At 42.2% G+C, this 18,310-nt stretch overlaps 1 protein-coding gene across 4 annotated transcripts in view; it reads right to left on the bottom strand.

Annotated features, from left to right (window-relative positions):
• Nucleotides 1–18,310, bottom strand: part of AKAP6 (A-kinase anchoring protein 6) — a 458,830-nt gene that overhangs the window by 332,229 nt on the left and 108,291 nt on the right. For 2 of the 4 annotated variants that reach the window (XM_070504219.1, XM_014857147.3), the window contains one exon: nt 8,426–8,783. In XM_070504219.1, coding sequence (XP_070360320.1) covers nt 8,426–8,749 — 324 coding nt within the window. In that variant the 5' untranslated portion in view covers nt 8,750–8,783. Of the gene's footprint in view, nt 1–8,425; nt 8,784–12,795; nt 13,175–18,310 lie in introns of those variants that run through there. The other 2 variants (XM_070504220.1, XM_070504221.1) reach the window with 2 other exon arrangements.

Below are 18,310 nucleotides of genomic sequence, written 5' to 3'. Positions count from 1 at the left end.
AATGCCTTCAGCAGGTGGGTGACTTTCTCACTGTGATTCAGAAGATGTATAGCAATTTTCCCAGAAAGAGAAGTTTGGGGTAAGGAGTGAGGTGATTTCCCAAGGAGAGAGAAACCATGCTCCAAGGCATGGATTTCGGAAAGGGCCTGGCTTTTTAGAGGTGCAGGAAAAGAAACGTCGGAAGGAACAATAGGCCAGCTGGGTCCAGACTGTGAAGGAACTCAGAGGACATGCCCGGGCGTTTGGACTTTATCTGGGCGGGCAGCCGGAAGCTAAAGGAGGTAAACACTGCAGTTAAAATATTTGTTAAAACAACACATCACTCCTAGCTAAATTATTTCCAGGCTGGGGGCACAGACACAAGCTTAAAGAGGTAGTCTCCTTCTGTGGTGTTATTTGGAGAACCTCTCCCCATCTGTCACCAAAGCCTGACTCCCACAATTGCAGAGACCCATTCCTTTGGCCCGTGTGATAGTACTAATCCCCTTGGCAGAGGCAAAAGTTTGAGCCGCAGCCATTGTTAACACTATTGTTCGAAGTACTTTACAGGGTCTTCGGAGAGAAATTAGATTTCTGGAAAGAGGGAAAGCTGCAAGAAGCACTGAAGACTTTCTTCATAATTTGCCCAAGGCCAGTTTCCCTCCTGGTGAATCAGTTCTCCCGTGGACCTCATACCATCCCCTCTTCCTCGGGAGAAGAGCACATCACTTTCCATTCTCATTTTACATATTCATTTTCCATTTAATGTTGTATTTGGCAAATTTGCCTCATTTGAATAACGAAGAAAATTGGTGCATTCAGGTATCACAGAACAAGAGAAGCAGCTTACACTAAAAAGCTCACTAATAAAAGCCACGCTGCTAAAATGAACAGAGGAGAGATTTCTATTCTGTTCCTTTTTATTCTATTCACATTTATACAACGAAATACAGCCTTCAGTCCTAACACCAAGTGACAGTAGACATAGCAGTTCAGTTTGAGCCTGATAAGGGCAAATTAAGCCACAGAGAACCAGTCACCTCTGACTCCCCCGCTGCCGCTCTGGGTTTGCATCAGCCAACAGGTCTGACGGACTTCTTGCTTCCCACTTCCACCACCCAAGCCAACCACCCTGCGTCATCTACGGAGCATCCTCATGACTGTCTCACCCCTCTCCCCTCCCCAGATCACCAAGCATATACCTGCAAACTCATCTTAAGATGCCGGTTTTCACCACGTTATTCCTTTGTTCGTAGATGTCTTTATGACTGTTGGATCAAGTCCAGACTCCTTTGAGGCATTTGAAGTATTTATAGTCCTTCAAAATGTGTCTCCACTAAGCTTAATAGTATATGTCACCACCATTCCTTGGGTTCCAGGGAAAGAGGCCTTTTTGTCTTTCATATTCAAAGCACGCTTTGCTCAGGCTATCTCTCACGCCTATGCAAGGCAGCCATGGGAAGTTGTGCAGGTGGTGCACTGCACAACCTCAAGGTGCCATACATATATAACCTGCACCACTATAGGTGGGCAACCCTGTGCCTGGACTGCTCTGTAAAATGATTTCTAGTTCAAAAAGTTGCTGTGAGAAGGAACTGAGACAGAAACATTTAATTTATCTGGATTCAATTTTTCTTTTGTATATAAAAACTTAAGAGAATAACATAATAGTACATTTAAAACACATAGGCTGTATGAACTTATTCCCTCTTATTGTTTGTACTGACTTTATGATGTCACTTGAGAAACTGAAGGAGTTCAAAAGAGTCGTGTAGGAGTCTTTGCTCCTAAATAAATGACGTTAAATTCCTGCCTGTCTTTTTGGGAGGAAAGGGAGAATGCATGGAACAAGCAAGATGCATGCAAAACCCCTCTGCTCAAAACATCTCCTTCCAGGGTTGTCAGCGCTGGCTGCGCTTTGGAATCACCTGAACAGTCTTTAAAAGTACTGATGCCTGGGTCCAAACCTAGATTCTGATGGAGCTGGTCTGGAATGTGGCCTGGGAAATGGGTTTTTTTTTAAAGCTTCCCAGAAGATTCTACTGTGCAGCCAAAGATGAGAACCGCTGTCTCTGAACATGCCAGACCCGGAAATCCACTGATGTGAAAACATTTCTCATTAGAGATGTTCATCTCTTGTTCCACCTACTTCCATGTTAGGATACTAGTAATTCACACACTAGTACCATTTTACTTTAATTAGATCACATTTCCCTCTTTTGAGACGCAAAATTTTGAAGTGGGGAGAGTGGGCAAGGTAGCGGCAAATAACAAAGAGAAAGAAAACAAGTTCTCTCCCTCATTCACAGCAGCTATGAAGACCCCTGCTCAGAGAGACCCCAGGATTTCATTTATGTCCCCACTTCAAAACCCTCACATTCCTACTTGTGATGAATTAAAATACACATAGGTTAGATTTTCTTCTTAAAAAAAAGAAACAATGAGCCCCCCCATCCTCACATCCATTCAGCTGAACTGCCTTTAGTACCAGAAAACCAGAGCTGCCATCATATGCTTCATAGCCACTAAAATTTCTCACACTTGTAGAGGGGCATGAAGCCACTGCCCCAAAGTAGAAGGAATATTAGATTTGACGCTCAAAAAGCAGCGTTTGACTCCCAAGCTGATCACCTACCAACCTTTCTGAGACTCAGTTTGCTTTTCCTCATCTCTAATAGGGGGTTACGGTGAGGATTAAGTAAAATATTGTAAGTAAAAACTCCTGGTACATATCAGACATTCAGTGAATGCTATTGAACCAAAAACCCTCTGGGCAAGGGGAGAGTTAAGTCATATGCTACCTCTGGTGGGTTGCCCCTGCAAATATCTAACACCCGAGACCATAAAAACTGATGGCTATTATTCCTCCATGATAGTCCATGCTAACATTATTTTAAAACCACTTTTTAAGTAACAAATTCCAATAACACTTCTCGAATCAAAATAATGACATTTCTTCAGACTTTTCTCATTAGACTCATTTTAAAATCATTTTACATTTATTACTTCTCTCTAAACCCTGTTTTCATGGTTTCTTTCAAATTTTGAAGTTTATGCTAATCCTCATTTTCCATGCTACTATTGCTAATTAAAAACTACACAGCTGGACAAGCTGATAGACTTGTTGGGCAATCTTGAAAATTAATGCTTCCATCCCAAGCTCCAAATACATTAGCGTGTGTGGCTAAGGTTCATGCGTACCCAAAGATCTTCCATAATAATATGCGTCAGAAACTACCAAAGTTAAATTTTCCATGTCACCCTTCCCATGTCTTAACCAAGAGTGTTCACACGTAGTATAAAACATGTGTTAGCTCTGAGACTGTTAGATTGTCTCCCCAAATCATGATGAAAACGCATGAATCATTCAACAATCAAAAAGTATTTATTTAGCACTTAACCCATTTTCCAGCATTGGATGTGTGGCTGCAGGTAGGTGAGGAGATAATTACTCAATGATTGAGGTAGATTTTCCACATAATTGGGTCTCCTAAATATCTCAAATTAGCCTTTCAAACATTAAACGTTCTTTTTTTATTTCATCCATTTTTATTGGTTGATGATCCCAAACATTCTTACACAATCTACCCACTAACAACAGGAAAGCCTTTCCACTGATGAGCACTACACTGAAACCACACTCCCAAGGTCCTTGGCACCCAGTATCCAGCCTTCCTGAGAAGACAGCCCTAAGGAAGACACATCAACCAAAAAAGACATTACAGACACAAATCTGGGCTTTGGAAAAACAAAAAAAAATAACATCCTCATACCCACCAACAGAGAAATCAGCTTCATTTTTCAGTTTCCTGAGATTTGGAATATGCTTTTGGGGTTGCCGATTTAATGGGAATCTCATGTGAGTTCTGATCCCATATAAGCACAAAAAAAAAGGGATGTTGCCAAAATTGGCACGAGGTTACATTTACTTCCATAATATGTTCCAAAATTAAAGTGCATGTCAAAGATACTAAGGAGAGTGGAGAGGGGTCTAAAGCAGTAACTATCAAACTGCTCTGGCCTTGCCTCGGAGGAAGACATAAATGCTACCTCATGACCAAGCATGTATATAATATAAGTCTAGAACTAAAACCAAGTTTCACAAAATAGAGTTTATCCTTACTTCGTGTAATTCTATTTCATTGTTAGCCCTTTAATTCATTAAGCCAATTTCACAACCCACTCATGGACTGAGACCTACTTCTTGAAAAACAGAGGTCTAAAAGGCAAAAAGAAAAATAACTACTCTTCCCAAAAACCAAAGATATTTGGTCTTCAATCTTAAACTGGTGCTTATTTAACTTAAGATGTGTTAGAAATTGGAAACCTCTCAAAGATGGTATAAATTGAATGTTTCAGGCTTTAACACATGGTCATATTACCATTACGATCAGAATCCTCCAAGCTTCAAACTATTGATATCAGAAATTTAGTTCTACTCGGGACCAGCCTGGTGGCACAGTGGTTAAGTGTGCACACTCCACTTTCATGGCTTGGGGTTCGACAGCCAGGATCCTAGGTGCAGACCGATGCACCTGTTGTCAAGCCATGCTGTGGCAGGTGTCCCACGTATAAAGTAGAGGAAGATGGGCATGGATGTTAGCTCAGGGCCAGTCTTCCTCAGCAAAAAGAGGAGGACTGGCAGCACATGTTAGCTTAGGGCTAACCTCCTCAAAAAAAAGAAAAAAGAAATTTAGTTCTACTCAAGAGTTCCCTTTATCAAGAATTGCTGAGAATTCTAGGGCATGTTTTAGATATGCCCAAGAATCAATCCTGAGTATTGCTCACTGTCACAGCCAGCAGGCCCTGTACTCCACAGCTGCCACTTAGGTACCACCTCAGGCAGAGCTCAGCTAGTCATGCTGCAGCAGTGGGAGAAAGAGAACACACTCCCCTCTATACCTGCTGAACAAGGGGAGAGGAAAAGCCCAGGCAGAGAGTCAGTCGGGACAGGCCCTCTGAATCACACCCCCTGCCCTTTCTCCTCACTGAGTACCCGCACGGCCCAGGTGGCTGCTCAGGATGGATTTCAAGGATGGGAACACACTTTACCATAAACCACCACTCCCCTCCCTCCTGCACTGGGACAGACTCCTTGCCCCATGATGAGGGCGAATCCTCTCCTAAGCGCTCCACCATCCCAGGACTTCCATCGTCTTCAGGCCATCAGGCACATCTGACGTGCCAACTCCAACTGTGGAAAGGATTCAAGCCTTTTGCCCAGCAAGCCCTCCAGACCCCATGTGGGTTACTGGGTATACGGATTAACTCCAGACGTCAGGGGCGTCTCAAGTCTGGGTAAAGCTCAGTCAGAACATCTTGTCAACAGAGGCTCTGTTGAATGTTCTAGCTTTGAGAATCAGGCCCAAATCGAGGATACAAACACAAATCTCATCTGGAGGGGGTTGAGAGGGAAATTTTTCTAAAGCGGATTATTTGGGGAACTGATTCCAGCTAAGCCACTTTAAGACTTCTATGGTCCTCCAGCCACATCATTCAGCCTATGCTGGATAGCCTAAGCCTTGCCTCTTTCCTGCTATCATGCTGCCAGGAATACAAATAATCTTCTCTCTAAGAAGACTGCTAATCAGGAAGCCGAGGTGCCTAATGTGCCTATTTATCAGCACCCAAATGTATTCATCAAGACCAGAAGTTTCAGTTAACGTCAAAAAGCTTTTAAGGTTCTCGGTCCAGTTTTTCTGCAGAGCACAGCCTCTGAATCCAAATGAGGCTGCGGAGGGAGAGGGAGCCTACAAAAATGGGTCAGCTGGCTTCTCCTACTTCTTCCTAAAGAATATCTGGAAGCTAAGAGGCAAAATAAGTGGATTACATTTTCAGTTTACAAAATAATGGAAAAAAACTCACAGTATAACATATTGCCTTGTTTTCATATTTTAGTCTTAAGGTTAGATGTTTTTATTCGCTCTCTAGAACAATCACTTCCCCCTCCCCAACATGGGAACTTTATAATAGTGGCTTGGAGTTCATCCTGGGGGTTACAATAAAACTTCCCCTAAGAACTTGGAAATAAGGTTGATAAGAGTGGTCTCTAACAAATAAACTTGTGCTGATCTTTAAGATAAACACAATGACCACAAGATAAGCAAAGTGACTTTTAAAGAAAAAGGGTGGCTCCAGGTCTAGAAGACCTAAGAGTGAGCTCACTGACCAAAATCCTTGCTAAAGAAAGAAAGGGGGAAACAGAAGGGTGGGTGGAAGGGGCCCAGGCACAGCCACCCACAGAAAGAAGAGCAGACTCTCCTGGGCACACGCCTCAGGCGACACCTCCAAGACTTCTGAACCACTCACGGACTCGCCTCCCTGGGAGAGAAACGCCCCGAATGCACCTGGACCTTGATTCACTCAGTGCTTTTGTCCTAATTCAGTCCTCAGTGAGCAGCCTTCCTTTATGTGACTTCCACCGCAAGCCTGTCCGTGGAAAGGGAAGGCACTGACTATACAGACTCGGACTCATCTATCAACCACTGAGTATGGGATACTCATCTAGCCAATCACTGATGTGATCTGAGCCCCCACGAAGTGCCCGGTCTTTGTCCTAGGCAACAGGGATACAGTGGAGAATTAGACACTTGAGGTCCTTGGGGCTAACGCAAACGAGGAAACAAATAAATAAGACAACTGCAGCTAGCGATGAAGAACCATTCAAAAATAAGCTGAATAATGGACTAGATCATTTTGCTCGGGGAGGGCATGGGTGTTTCAAGAATAGGGATCAGGGATAGCTTCTTTAAGAAAATTATGTTTACTATAAAATCAGAGACTGAGGGCTGGCCCAGTGGTGTAGTGGTTGGGTTGTGCTCCTCTTCGGGAGCCTGGGGTTTGTGGGTTCAGATCCAGGGCATGGACATACATACCACTCATCAAGCCACGCTGTGGCAGCATCCCACATACAAAATAGTGGAAGATTAGCACAGGGCCAACCTTCCTCACAAAAAGAAAAAACAAAAAACCATTCTCCTTTATCATTTACCATCTTTTCTGTGTAAATCTGAAAGAATTTGGAAAGGAGCAGTCAACTTTCCTTACAAACGGAACCCTGTATTTCCTTACGGGAGCCCCCTGTCCGTGCAGCATTGGAGGGAAGAGTGGAGCACGGGGGAGAAGTAGAGCCCGCTGAATTCCATCTCCCAGTAGCCTCCAGGAGTTGCACAGCTGCTGCTCTGATGAAAGGAACTGTGTTTCTGGGGCAGAGACACATCATTCTCTGCTGCCACAGCGGGGAAACCGGCCAGGCTTGCATTCCACTGAAGCTGGTTCCCAGCCATCTCTCTGCTACCCTTTCTACTTCTCCTGCCCAAGAACGTGTAGAAAGAAGACCACCCCAGCCTGCACGACCTGGGAGAAGCCCAGCCACCTTGCCTTTCTGGCTCTTTCATTTTCTCTCTCTCTCCCCAACCCCCTTCCTCACTCTCTTGGACACTCTCATGCAGCAGCTGGGCCCAGGATCTGCTGAACCAGCCTGAGAAGGCTGAGCCAGCTCTGCTCTAGGCTTTGGGGCACACGCTCTCTTTTAACTGCCTGTCTTTTCCTCTCGCTGATGGCTGCATCCTATAAGCCATTTAAGTGTTAAGATCCAAGAATCAGTTTGGTCTTTGGTTTCCGACCATTTAGGATGAACCAGCTTAGGGAAAGGAATTCTCCTAAGGATCACATCTAACTGACTAGAAAAGACACTGGGGTTTGGGGCCAATGCCCTGATGGGTTATAAATCTGCCTTGCTTTGCTGGTCACTGACCTGAGCACGCGTTTCCCTCAGGAACCTGGAAGAGAGGAGTCGCTATGGCAGGGCAAGATTCACTGTATTTTGGGGTCCCTGGGCCAAAATCTCTATTAGTAGCACTCTTTACCAGCACCTCCATTTCATTATTACCACAGTCAGGCTTTTTAAGGGTTCTAGAAGCCACAGACATTTTTTCAATGTCTGAACTTTAGTTGAGTTTTTGTAAAAGCCCCTTTGTTCTGCATGGTGCATTGTACCTGGATGAAAGGACTCAGTCTGGGAAGAGAATATGGCCCTTCCCCAACATACCAGAATCCATTGTTTGCCATAAAGGTAGCATCAACTTCGCCAGAAGATAATAATCACATGCACATATTCACAATCACAGTTTGATGTTGGACCTATGAAAGTCCTTTTTATTAAACTTTTTATAATAGTTTCGTTGTTTATAACTATGACATTGCACAAAAATGACCACCCTTTCCCCACTTCTCTGCATTATCCCCTAAGGGATAACCCCTAAGGGTAGTTTTATTCTAGATAATCAGCCCAGGAAGTAAAATTAGGCAAGAATTAATTCTTTCCATGTTTATCTACAAGGACAATGGTTTCTATTTTTCTTCCTGGACGTTTCCTCATTGAGACCGACAGAACTCAGGCTCTAGGCGCCACAGCCTTGGACCTGAACCCAGAGACCTTCCTTACCTTGAGCTGAACTAGATGCACGTCCACATGCTTGCTGTCCGCGTCCTGCTGGACTGAATAGGTTAGGTCCCGGACCCTCTCTGAGGTTATCCGGAGCCAGGTCTCAATCTCGGGTAAGTGGAGGACAATCTTCCAGTCGGCCCCTGTATGCAGTGGGGGTGGCTTTTCATACTGCTGGTCAGAATCCATGTCCTTCATTGCCTCTTCTCCCTCATCCTGCTCCACAGTGGGTGTCAAGTTGATGGCCATGGGTGAAGCATCAGTAGCCATGGGATCCAGGTCCTGTGACCTCAAGGGGGAAAGTGTCACACTCATGGTTAACATGGAGAAGTCTAAACCTTACTTCTTTCCAAAACAGCTGAAAGGCAAGAGGAAAGAAGAAAGCAAGAGTCAGACAAGATTGCCAAATAAAGAAATGATACTTCACAGAAGAAACAGGATTTCTAAATTAAGCCAGATTTCTAAATTAAGAAACCAGAGCTCACAGCAAAAACAGAAAGAGGTGTTTTGAGTTTCTACATAGTAGCCCCAAGACCCAGCATATAATAGGAACACAAAACCATGTGGTATTGCCTACCACAACATCCATTCTCTCTTCATTCCTTAGCAACAAAATCTTGATATTCAGCTGTGCATATTCCTGCCAAGAATTTAACATTACACTCCCTATCTCCATCGCAGCTAGGTGTGGCCATGTGGCTAAGTTCTGACCACCGTTATGTAAGTGGAACTGCTGTGTAGAAAGTCTGGGAGAGCTGCTTAAAGGGAGCTAACTCAGTTAGGAGGGGTCCCCTTTCTGCCTTTCTGCTTTTCCCCCTCTTCTGGCCTATAATGTGGACTTGACGGCTGGAGTTCCAGTTGCCATCTCAGACCAGGAGACGCCTCTGAGAAGGCTGCGTAGAGGGTGGCAGAGCAGGATGGTAGGAGTATGGATTCCACATGAAAATGAGCAGCTACTGTGCCAGTCCTGCACTGCTGCCCTGGCCTTCTTTTATGGAGAGAAAAACAAACTTCTATCTTGTTCAGGCCACTATTATTTTGGTCTTTTCTACTACAAGCATCCAAACATCCTTTTGACTATTATATCCAATATATTCAATAAATAGGATAATTAGAGAGGGAACATGTTCTAAGTAGCAAAAACACCGCTGAATTCAGAAGAGGTTGCTCCTTTGTATGATTTGTTAGATAAATAGATATCACGTACTAATTTCAAAACTTTACTCTCCTGAAAAGCATAGATCATGGATTATATACAATCTATCTAATTAAACTCTCAATCTAAATTACACTAATATTTGGTTATGTTGAAACCTTTAGAGGCTTCTGGAATTTCAAGAATATTAAGTTGCTCTTAAACACAAAACATTAAAATGCTAATCGGATATGTTAAGAATAACGTAAGTGTAAGTCATAATAAAGTAAGGTTGCTTTTTAAGATAAAGTTGATGAGTTTACTAATAATTTAGCTATGTGACTTATCTTTCTTCTGGAACCAGTCTAATATAAAAAACTTTTAGGATCTTGTACTTTAAACATTTTAAGTACACATTTTTATTTCAGAAGCAGCTTCTTCTACTCAAGGCAATGAGCTGCTTCTTCTTTTATGTCTTTTTTGATTCTACACATTCAAGTTAGTTTATAGCTCCATTCTCCCAAAGATGAAATGTGGCCGCCCAAAACATGAAATTAAGTGTGAGTCTCCGAAAGTAGCCTGTATTTCTTTAGATTCTTAATATTCTCTTAGTAACAAAAGAAAAATTACCTACAAAAATAGAGGGGAAAAAATCAAGAAATCTCCCAATTTGACTAGGAATATGTAACTTTCCAGACAGGAATGGGCACAGGGCATAAAAAGACTTGTTGAATTAGCAAAAGCCATAAGAATAAGGTCCTCCTATGACATATCATTTCACGGGCCTTCCGATGCCGCAGTGTACTGGCTCTCCCCAATTTATTAAGCATTTAACTTTTGAATTAAATGATAAGGAGGTTTATAGATGAATTTTTGAAAGCAGTTATTTGCAAAAAGCAAAATATTATGCCATAAAGTAGGTTTATCACTTCGGTACCTGCCTTGGAGAATGGTTTTAGGCTTCAATTCAACAACTTTCTCTGATTGCAAGAGGGAGAAACCCACGCCCCACAGTTTTAACCACCCTGGCATACAGTTTTTAAAATAACAATAACACTAGATCTGGCTGTTTTTAAAAACCAATTCGAAGATATCAAAATTTCACTGGGAGGGACAAAACTCCAGGAAGAGTGAGCTACCATCCTACTTCTTTATACCCTAGCTTCGGACAGGCTGTGATTCTGATTTCCCAAAGCATTTTTAGGTTTTTAATCAATTCACTGCCCTCTGGGGCATCTGTTTAGAATCACAATCCCAGAGAAGGAATCTGATACACAAAGGTTAATAAAGGTTTCTAGCTCAAGGTCATAGAACTGGTGATAAATGAAGAAGAAGACACTGGTGTCACAGTGGTTCCCTCTTCTGAGAAACCAGGCTCATGCAAACCAGAAAACGAAGTGCCAAGGCAGTGTTCAATGAATTGTTTCAGCTACACCCACACACACACTCACCTCCAGAGCCCTGCCCAAGAAGCCCTGCACATCTGAAAAACAATGCTTGGTCATTGTGTCTCCTCTGAAACTCCTAAATCAAGGCAGGGCCTTTTCTGGAATACATATCCTACTGTAACTAAAGAATATACTAAAGAATTGGCTGGGCGCAATTCACGTCCCAACACACATTTCCACATGTACCATCAGGTTGTGCACCAGGCAGGCACAGTGCACTTTTGTGTGATTCGGGGCAAGATGCTTCACATTTCTGGGTCTCAGTTTCCTCATCTGTAAAATGACAAAGTTGGTCTGGATAATCAGTAGGAGCCCATCTGACCCTAAGAATCTGTGATTACCTAGGGTCATTTATCCAGAGATTTCAAAGCAGCCTGAAAGGTTGATTGGAAGCAACCTGCCTATACTGAGAGCTGTGCATATAACAAAACGATGGCCTCCATTTTACCAGAGCACACGAAGAGCATCAATAGATCTATCCTACTTCATGGAAAGAAAGAAAGAATTACCATATAAACACATTTTGTAAATTGCTATTTACACATTATCTGTTGCTAATTCTTCCCAGAGGAATGAATATGGGAGATTCTCTCCTCTGGGAGTTTGCAACTTAAGACTGACAACAGATTCAGTTATGCACGTAGAGGACACACAGAACAAAATAAAAACATTAAACAAAAATGTAGCTGGCGTGCATCACACATGAGTAAAGAGCAAGGAAACCTTACATTCAAAGTTTTGCCAAAACAAAATTTTCCTGCATATGTAAAATTTCAAACTTGACTCAATGTTTCCATATTTTACTGATCAGACTATAAACAAGAGAATTCCAAAACCCAGAGAAGGAAAGCAAAGAGGTGCTTTACTCAAGTTTTATTTCGGTTTCTATTTACCTTCCCTCACATACACCTTTGCCACTGAGAAAGGAATACCATGTGTGTCATAACAGCATAGCAAGAATGGAAGTGGCATAAAATTAATTAATTATCCATTTTAATGGAAAGTAATTACCATGAACACTTAATTTTTAATTCTAGTAGTTCACACTTAAATGCACCACCCATGCATAACAAAACTCTATTTCTGATTTCACAAAATCACATCTGATTTCAAAGGTAACTTAAATTTACAATTTAAAAGAAAATTGCTTCACAGTGGGGAGAAGTATAGTAAGAATCTTTGTGCGTATTTTTCCTGCCTTTGTCATGACTATTCAAGCTTGCTTTTCCATCAAATTAATTACTCCATTTTAATGAAAGCAAATAGTATTAAATTCAGCATGTCTATACATTCTCCTAAATACTATAAGTTTTGTATTCGTCCTTTACAAGGCATCTTGTAATAAGATTCCTTTCTAGTCACAGAGAAATTAAAAAAAAAAAAAAAAAGCCAGTAGACAACAACTTCTGACGATGCGAACGAAAGCCTGACCCAAGTGTCTACAGGTACCCACCCAGTGACAACTCTGGTCCAAAGCTGCGTGAGAGGACCCATCAACCAGCTTCTCGGAACCCAATGACCTCCCTTTCCCCTCCCCCATCAAATGCTTATCTGTGGCCACCTTTCCAGCTTTAGAGATAATACCAATAATACCACCTTTATCCCAGCTGCTGTTAAAAATAACATAGTTGAAATCCTTTCCTTTCCACCAATCCAAAGAACACTCAACATTTCAAGTGCAAAAGCTGAAAGCAGTTTTAAAGCTTTCTCTTTTTTTTTTTAAATTTGTGGGAGGGCTTTCCCCACCACATTCTATCGGTCACCCTATAGAAAGAGAAGAAACATACCGTGGATCGCTTACTAACAGGGACTGGTTCTGCTATCTCCCTGAGAGTCCATGAGTGTTGGAACCTGACGTTAGCAGAATGCATTCGACCTCAGTAAGACACATTTAAGTCAGGAGTGTTCTTCCACCAAACCAGGAGGGAAAACACACAGCTACAGAGCCATCGAAGCTGCCCACCTCCTGTAACTTTCTCTCTTAAATAAAAGAATAGAAAAGCCGGGAATCTGCCGACTATACTCACTGTAAATGCTTTTGTGCCTAAAAGTCCTTCAGGATTAAGCATTTGGCTCCTCCTTCTCCCTTCCCCCCACCTCGAGTTCTCCTCTTGCAGCCAAACAAGATAAAGGCCGGTGTCAGGGCTGCTCCACGCCAGTAGGACACTGGCGAGTCTGCAGGGCACCAGCTTCACCCGTCCTTAGTGGCCTAAATCTCTTACAGAGGGCTGCTACGCTGTCCCTATTTGGAAGCTAATGTATAAGCTCCAGGCCTGTGCAGTTATAGGCAGGCCTTTTGCAAACAAGCGGTGGTAAGTGAGCTGAGAAAAAGGAGACAGTTGCCAAAACAAGGATCACTAGGGAAAAGAGTGTTTGGGTGAACAGAGCACAGTCAGTTGTGGTTCAGAAGAACCAAGACTGTATACACCCAAAACTGAGCAATCCTCAAGCAGGATAAAGTAACAAATTTATAAATAAATTAATAGCACTATGTTAACATAACCAGCTGACAAAGCCACTCTGAGCTAAACAGGTTAAGGCTCTCTCTTAGCAAGAAACTGGTTTTTCCAAGCGAGAGCATCATCCTGGGTACAGTTTGAGAGGCAGTCTTAGCATCTACAAATCGACCCCAAGCCTAAACACTTACTCTCAATCTTTCTGTGCCCTTACTCCCTAAAGAAAAAGTGAGACTAAAGCATAATTCTAGCCAGATGTACAGATCTGCTTGCTACACAGCCCACGTTATAAAACTGAGGCAGAGAAAATTATGTTAGGCATCACGGTGTCCTTTTTTCTTCCTCTTCGTTCTTTCTCTCATATTCTCATAATCACTCTTCACAGAGCCTATTTATAGACACACTGAGTTTTGAAGGGAAAAGGAAAAGTTCCACCGGAATGTTCTGATTTTTGTCTAAGGTTAGCTCTCATGCTTTGACTGCATTAAGAAAAAATAAATGAACTCAGGAGGTGCACCGTGTGTCTGATTCCAGGATTCTAGAATAGGGCTCTGTGAAGAAAACACCAAAACAAGCTTAATAAATTGCTTAATTAAGAGTCGTGGCCTCCTAGACGAATGCTGCTGGAACTTATCACCTAGTTTTAAATCTTGCTGCCTGCCTACCTCCCTGGCCTCTCGTGAGGTCAAGAATTGGGAAACTTTAGATGGCTTTAAGCTTTCAAAGAGGAGAGCCAAAGAGTTCCTGCCAAGCATTAAGTTAAATTTGTACTTTGGGGAAAAAAGAGAGGGTGGTTTTTGTAAGATGCTACTCAGGAATTTTCTATAACCACTGTCTGCTTCCTCCTCCGCCGCCGCCCTCCCCTCCTCCCGGCCGGCGGGGCACTCACCTGGTGTAACGCAGGGCAGTGAGATCACCCGTAACCCCTGACTAGTGTCACTTTCTAATCCTCCTGCCAGAGCGGAGCAACCTGAAGGCAGATGGCAGTGAGAGGGACTTCGGGGTGGGGGCGGGAGGCAGCATGTAGAGAGTGGGGCCCTGGACAGACTTCTACAATTTCAATGACCTTCTTGGTGTTATCGCTGATGTTTCCTCCCTCTCTTTTTCCACTTTGATACGTTCTTTGTGCATGGCTGTGCCCCCAGGCAGATGGCTACTTACATTTTGCTAATCACACAGAGACCATGCGCCCCCTCTGGTCTCCCCTCAATCACTGGTAACTCCCAGCCATAACACGCTTCATCAATCATCTTTGTCCCTTGACCCCTCTTCCTACTCCCCCTCCCCCCCATTATTCAGATCCTTCTCCTGTGGCATGGATGCTCAGATTGACCCAGCTAGTCATCACACCTCCCCTCCTCTGTTTTCTGTCCCCCACGACAACAGTCAGTTCCTATCATCAGAGATTCATTTGACTGCATCAGCCAGGCAGCTGCAAATGGTACCCGTGGTCGTCAGTGTGTGGACCTGGACTCTGTGAACACTAATAAGTATTCATATTCCCTACCCCCACCCCAAGTTGCTAATAATCACCTTTAAGCATTAGGCAGCTGCCTTCCTGTTGTTCAAGAAAATGTCTTGAGAGGAACTGGATTTGTAAAATTCAAATACATAATTTATACAGTTGTTGCTTTTATCAATGCTGTTAATGAAGACAATGAAACAGAACTCATTTCAAATCAACTGACGTGACTGAGAATCAACTATATACACAAGGTGTTATGTGTATAAATGACTCATCATATTTACCCTCAAGGAAATTAAAATTTAATAGGGACAATTTCCCTCCCTCCACTCTCCCCCTCACACACACACACACACACACACACACACACACACACACACTCACCCACTAATACCTATAGCACAGGCAGGATGTGGGCAAACAAAGCCCCATGCAGCCCCAGAGAAGCGACATTAATCCTGGATAGAGGAAAGATAAGGGGGAACCTGTGCTGGAGAAGGTAACCTTTGAGAGGGGCTTGTGAAAACGGGTCTGATTTCGAATGACAGAGAGAGAAGGGAGGTGGGAAAGAATTCCAGGCTGGGGGAACTACATGGACAAAGATACCTCACCGTCAAGAAGTTGAGAGAATCAGCAAATAATTCAGTGCTGAGAGGAACTGGGAGCTTGATGGGGACCAGAAACAGATCAGGCTACAAGGTAAGTTGTGGCCATATTATAAGAGGGCTGTGAACGCCATGCTATGGAGTTTGGAAGGAATCTTACAAGGAGCAGGAACTCTAAAAAGACTGTAAAACAAAAGAAACAGAAATACAGTTGTGTCCTAGAATGGGACAGAAAAATCAATACAAGCACTCTTATTTACCAAGAAAATGAAATAAGATATCATCATTATGAGAGAACCAATACCCTATGTTTGGGCAGACTTCATCAACATAAAATGCAACCTTAAAAATCTCTTTATAGCCCAGAAAAAAAGAGAAAGAGAGAAAGACTGAGAAAGAGGGAGACTACAAGTCTGACTTTTAGATCAGAGTGACTAAAGGAGCTCTGTGCTCTGTCCTACCTAATCCATTAAATATGCAAAGAACTCTCCATTTTTAGTTCTCCATTAACCCTACCCACAATCTTAGCACCACAGATTTGAAGTGGAAAAATTTTAAGGATCATTTTATGAAATGTTTTTATCTTTTTTCTTGTTCTAAAATTATTTTTTAAATTAATTAAAAAGTAATATATATTAATTCAAACATTGTAAAAATAGATAACATTGAAGTGAAAAGGTCCTCCTCTATTCTCATATTCTCATCCCCAGTCAATAAGTGATAAGAGGCTATTTATCTTTTGTGACCTCAATATGTAAAGTAGAAGGAAATGAACCCTAAAGGGAGAGTCGTCTTTAAAGATGCTAAAGACTAAATTAGTTACTCATCTGTATTAATGCAGCAACATAGAAATGTTTGCTAATTCAGGGTTTATTTACCAAGTGTTAATAAGTATTCTACAAAAAGTTGCTGCTGACAAATAAATTGAGAAAGTGCTGGGCAATTTCTGGGTAGAAATAACTGACTGAATAAATGTATCTAATTTTGCTGCCTCCAGAAACCCTACTAACACTACTGCAGAGGATTTCTTGGTTTGGGTTTTTGTTTTGTTTTTTAAGTGTAAAAACTCAAGAATGGGAGCAGAAACAATAATATTTTGGAAGCTGGAAATTAGATGAACGAGTGATAAATGCCTTAGCCAACTCTAGAAAGCTAAATCCTAAGCAGCAATGCAGAGAGAGAAGAACCAATCTGAGTTTACTCTAGAATCCTTTAAGTATTTTGAAATTGATAGGTGGATAGGGCGAATAGGCCCACCCACATCTTCAAAGCTTTCAATCAGCTTTGTAGGCTCCTACTCCCTAAGAATAATCAGGCAGTCAAGGATTAGCAGAGATTTAGGGAGAGTTTTAGTATAGATAACAGGCCCCAAGCATGCAAACAAAGAACCTCAACCTGGAGGAAACAAATTATGCAAGAGAAGAGATATTGGTGAAAAAGAAAGATTGTCAGATATAAGATATTGTATCCAGGAGACAACCATAGAATGTTATTTTTAAAAAGAAATATTTAGATAACAAAAAACAACTTTGAAAAAATAAAAATAAGATAGTGATGAGGATCAAGGTTGCCCCAAGGAGCAAAGCCCAAGGCGTCCTGCCCTACATACCATCATGATACACTATATCATCCTCTGGGAAGCATAGGACATCCTGACCTGATCCAATCTGACTCTTATCTAAAGTTACAGGACCACCCAATAACCAGATCCCACCTACACTGATACCATTTTAATGACTTTTTTAACATAATCTTTCCTTTGTCTTGTAAAGAGATAACTCACATACTTATGTCTTAAATTTAGCCCTACCCTCAACCCATGTTTGCAGCTCTAACTGCCCATGGGTCCTGTCCCCATGCTATTCGCTGAATAAAGGAGCACTACTACCAGACCTTGAGAGTCCAAGAAATCTTTCTTTCAATTCCTTGGCTCACCAAGCTGGCATCAATAGCAAAAAGGGAAATTTCAACACAGTGGCTGAAAATACAGGTGAAGAAATCTCACAGAAAGTAAAGCAAAAAGATATATAAATAGAAATTAGGAGATGAACCGTAAGATAAATAGCAACCAATCCAGGAGGTCCAACATCTGGAGAACAGGAGTTCCTGAAGGCAAAAGGAAAGAGAAAGGAAAAAATCATCAATGAAATCTTTTAAGAAAATGAAGGACGTGAGTTTCTAGATTCAAAAAACCCACCTAGTATTTGAAAATAGACACACCAAGGCACTTTATTTGCAGTCTCAGACTACCAGGGAAAATGAGCTTTGGGTTGGAGGTAGCGGCATATACAAAGAATCATAAATGAGACTGCTTTGGATTTCTCAACAGCAGCTACAATATTGTGATTTATAATAAGAAATATATATTTGGTCTTTGTCCCCATTTCTAGCACAAAGCTCCTAAAACTCCTGGAATTTTCTAAGCACCAGAGCTGTGGGAATGTCTTTTGTCATAGTCTTGTTTTATCTTCAGTTCCTGAAATAGCTCCAGAGCTGGAAAGGTAGAAGGAGTGTCTTGTTATTCATAACAAACCCCTTTCAACCACACCTGAGTTTATGTTAATGAGGTGACTTTTGGAAAGCCATTAGGATGGATGCTGGTTGCCAGGTGAACCAACCTTGATTAGAGGGTGGGAATTTCAGCCCCACCCCCTTCAACCTCCGGGGAAGAAAGAAGGGCTGGAGGTTGAACAATCACTAATGGCCAGTGATTTAATCAATCATGCCTATGTAATAAAGCCTCCATAAAAATCCAAAAGGATGGGGCTCAGACAGC

The sequence above is a fragment of the Equus asinus genome, chromosome 2 (genome assembly GCF_041296235.1).
Source record: "Equus asinus isolate D_3611 breed Donkey chromosome 2, EquAss-T2T_v2, whole genome shotgun sequence".
Classification (NCBI taxonomy): Eukaryota; Metazoa; Chordata; class Mammalia; order Perissodactyla; family Equidae; genus Equus; species Equus asinus.
This window is presented reverse-complemented; position numbering and strand designations above follow the sequence as displayed.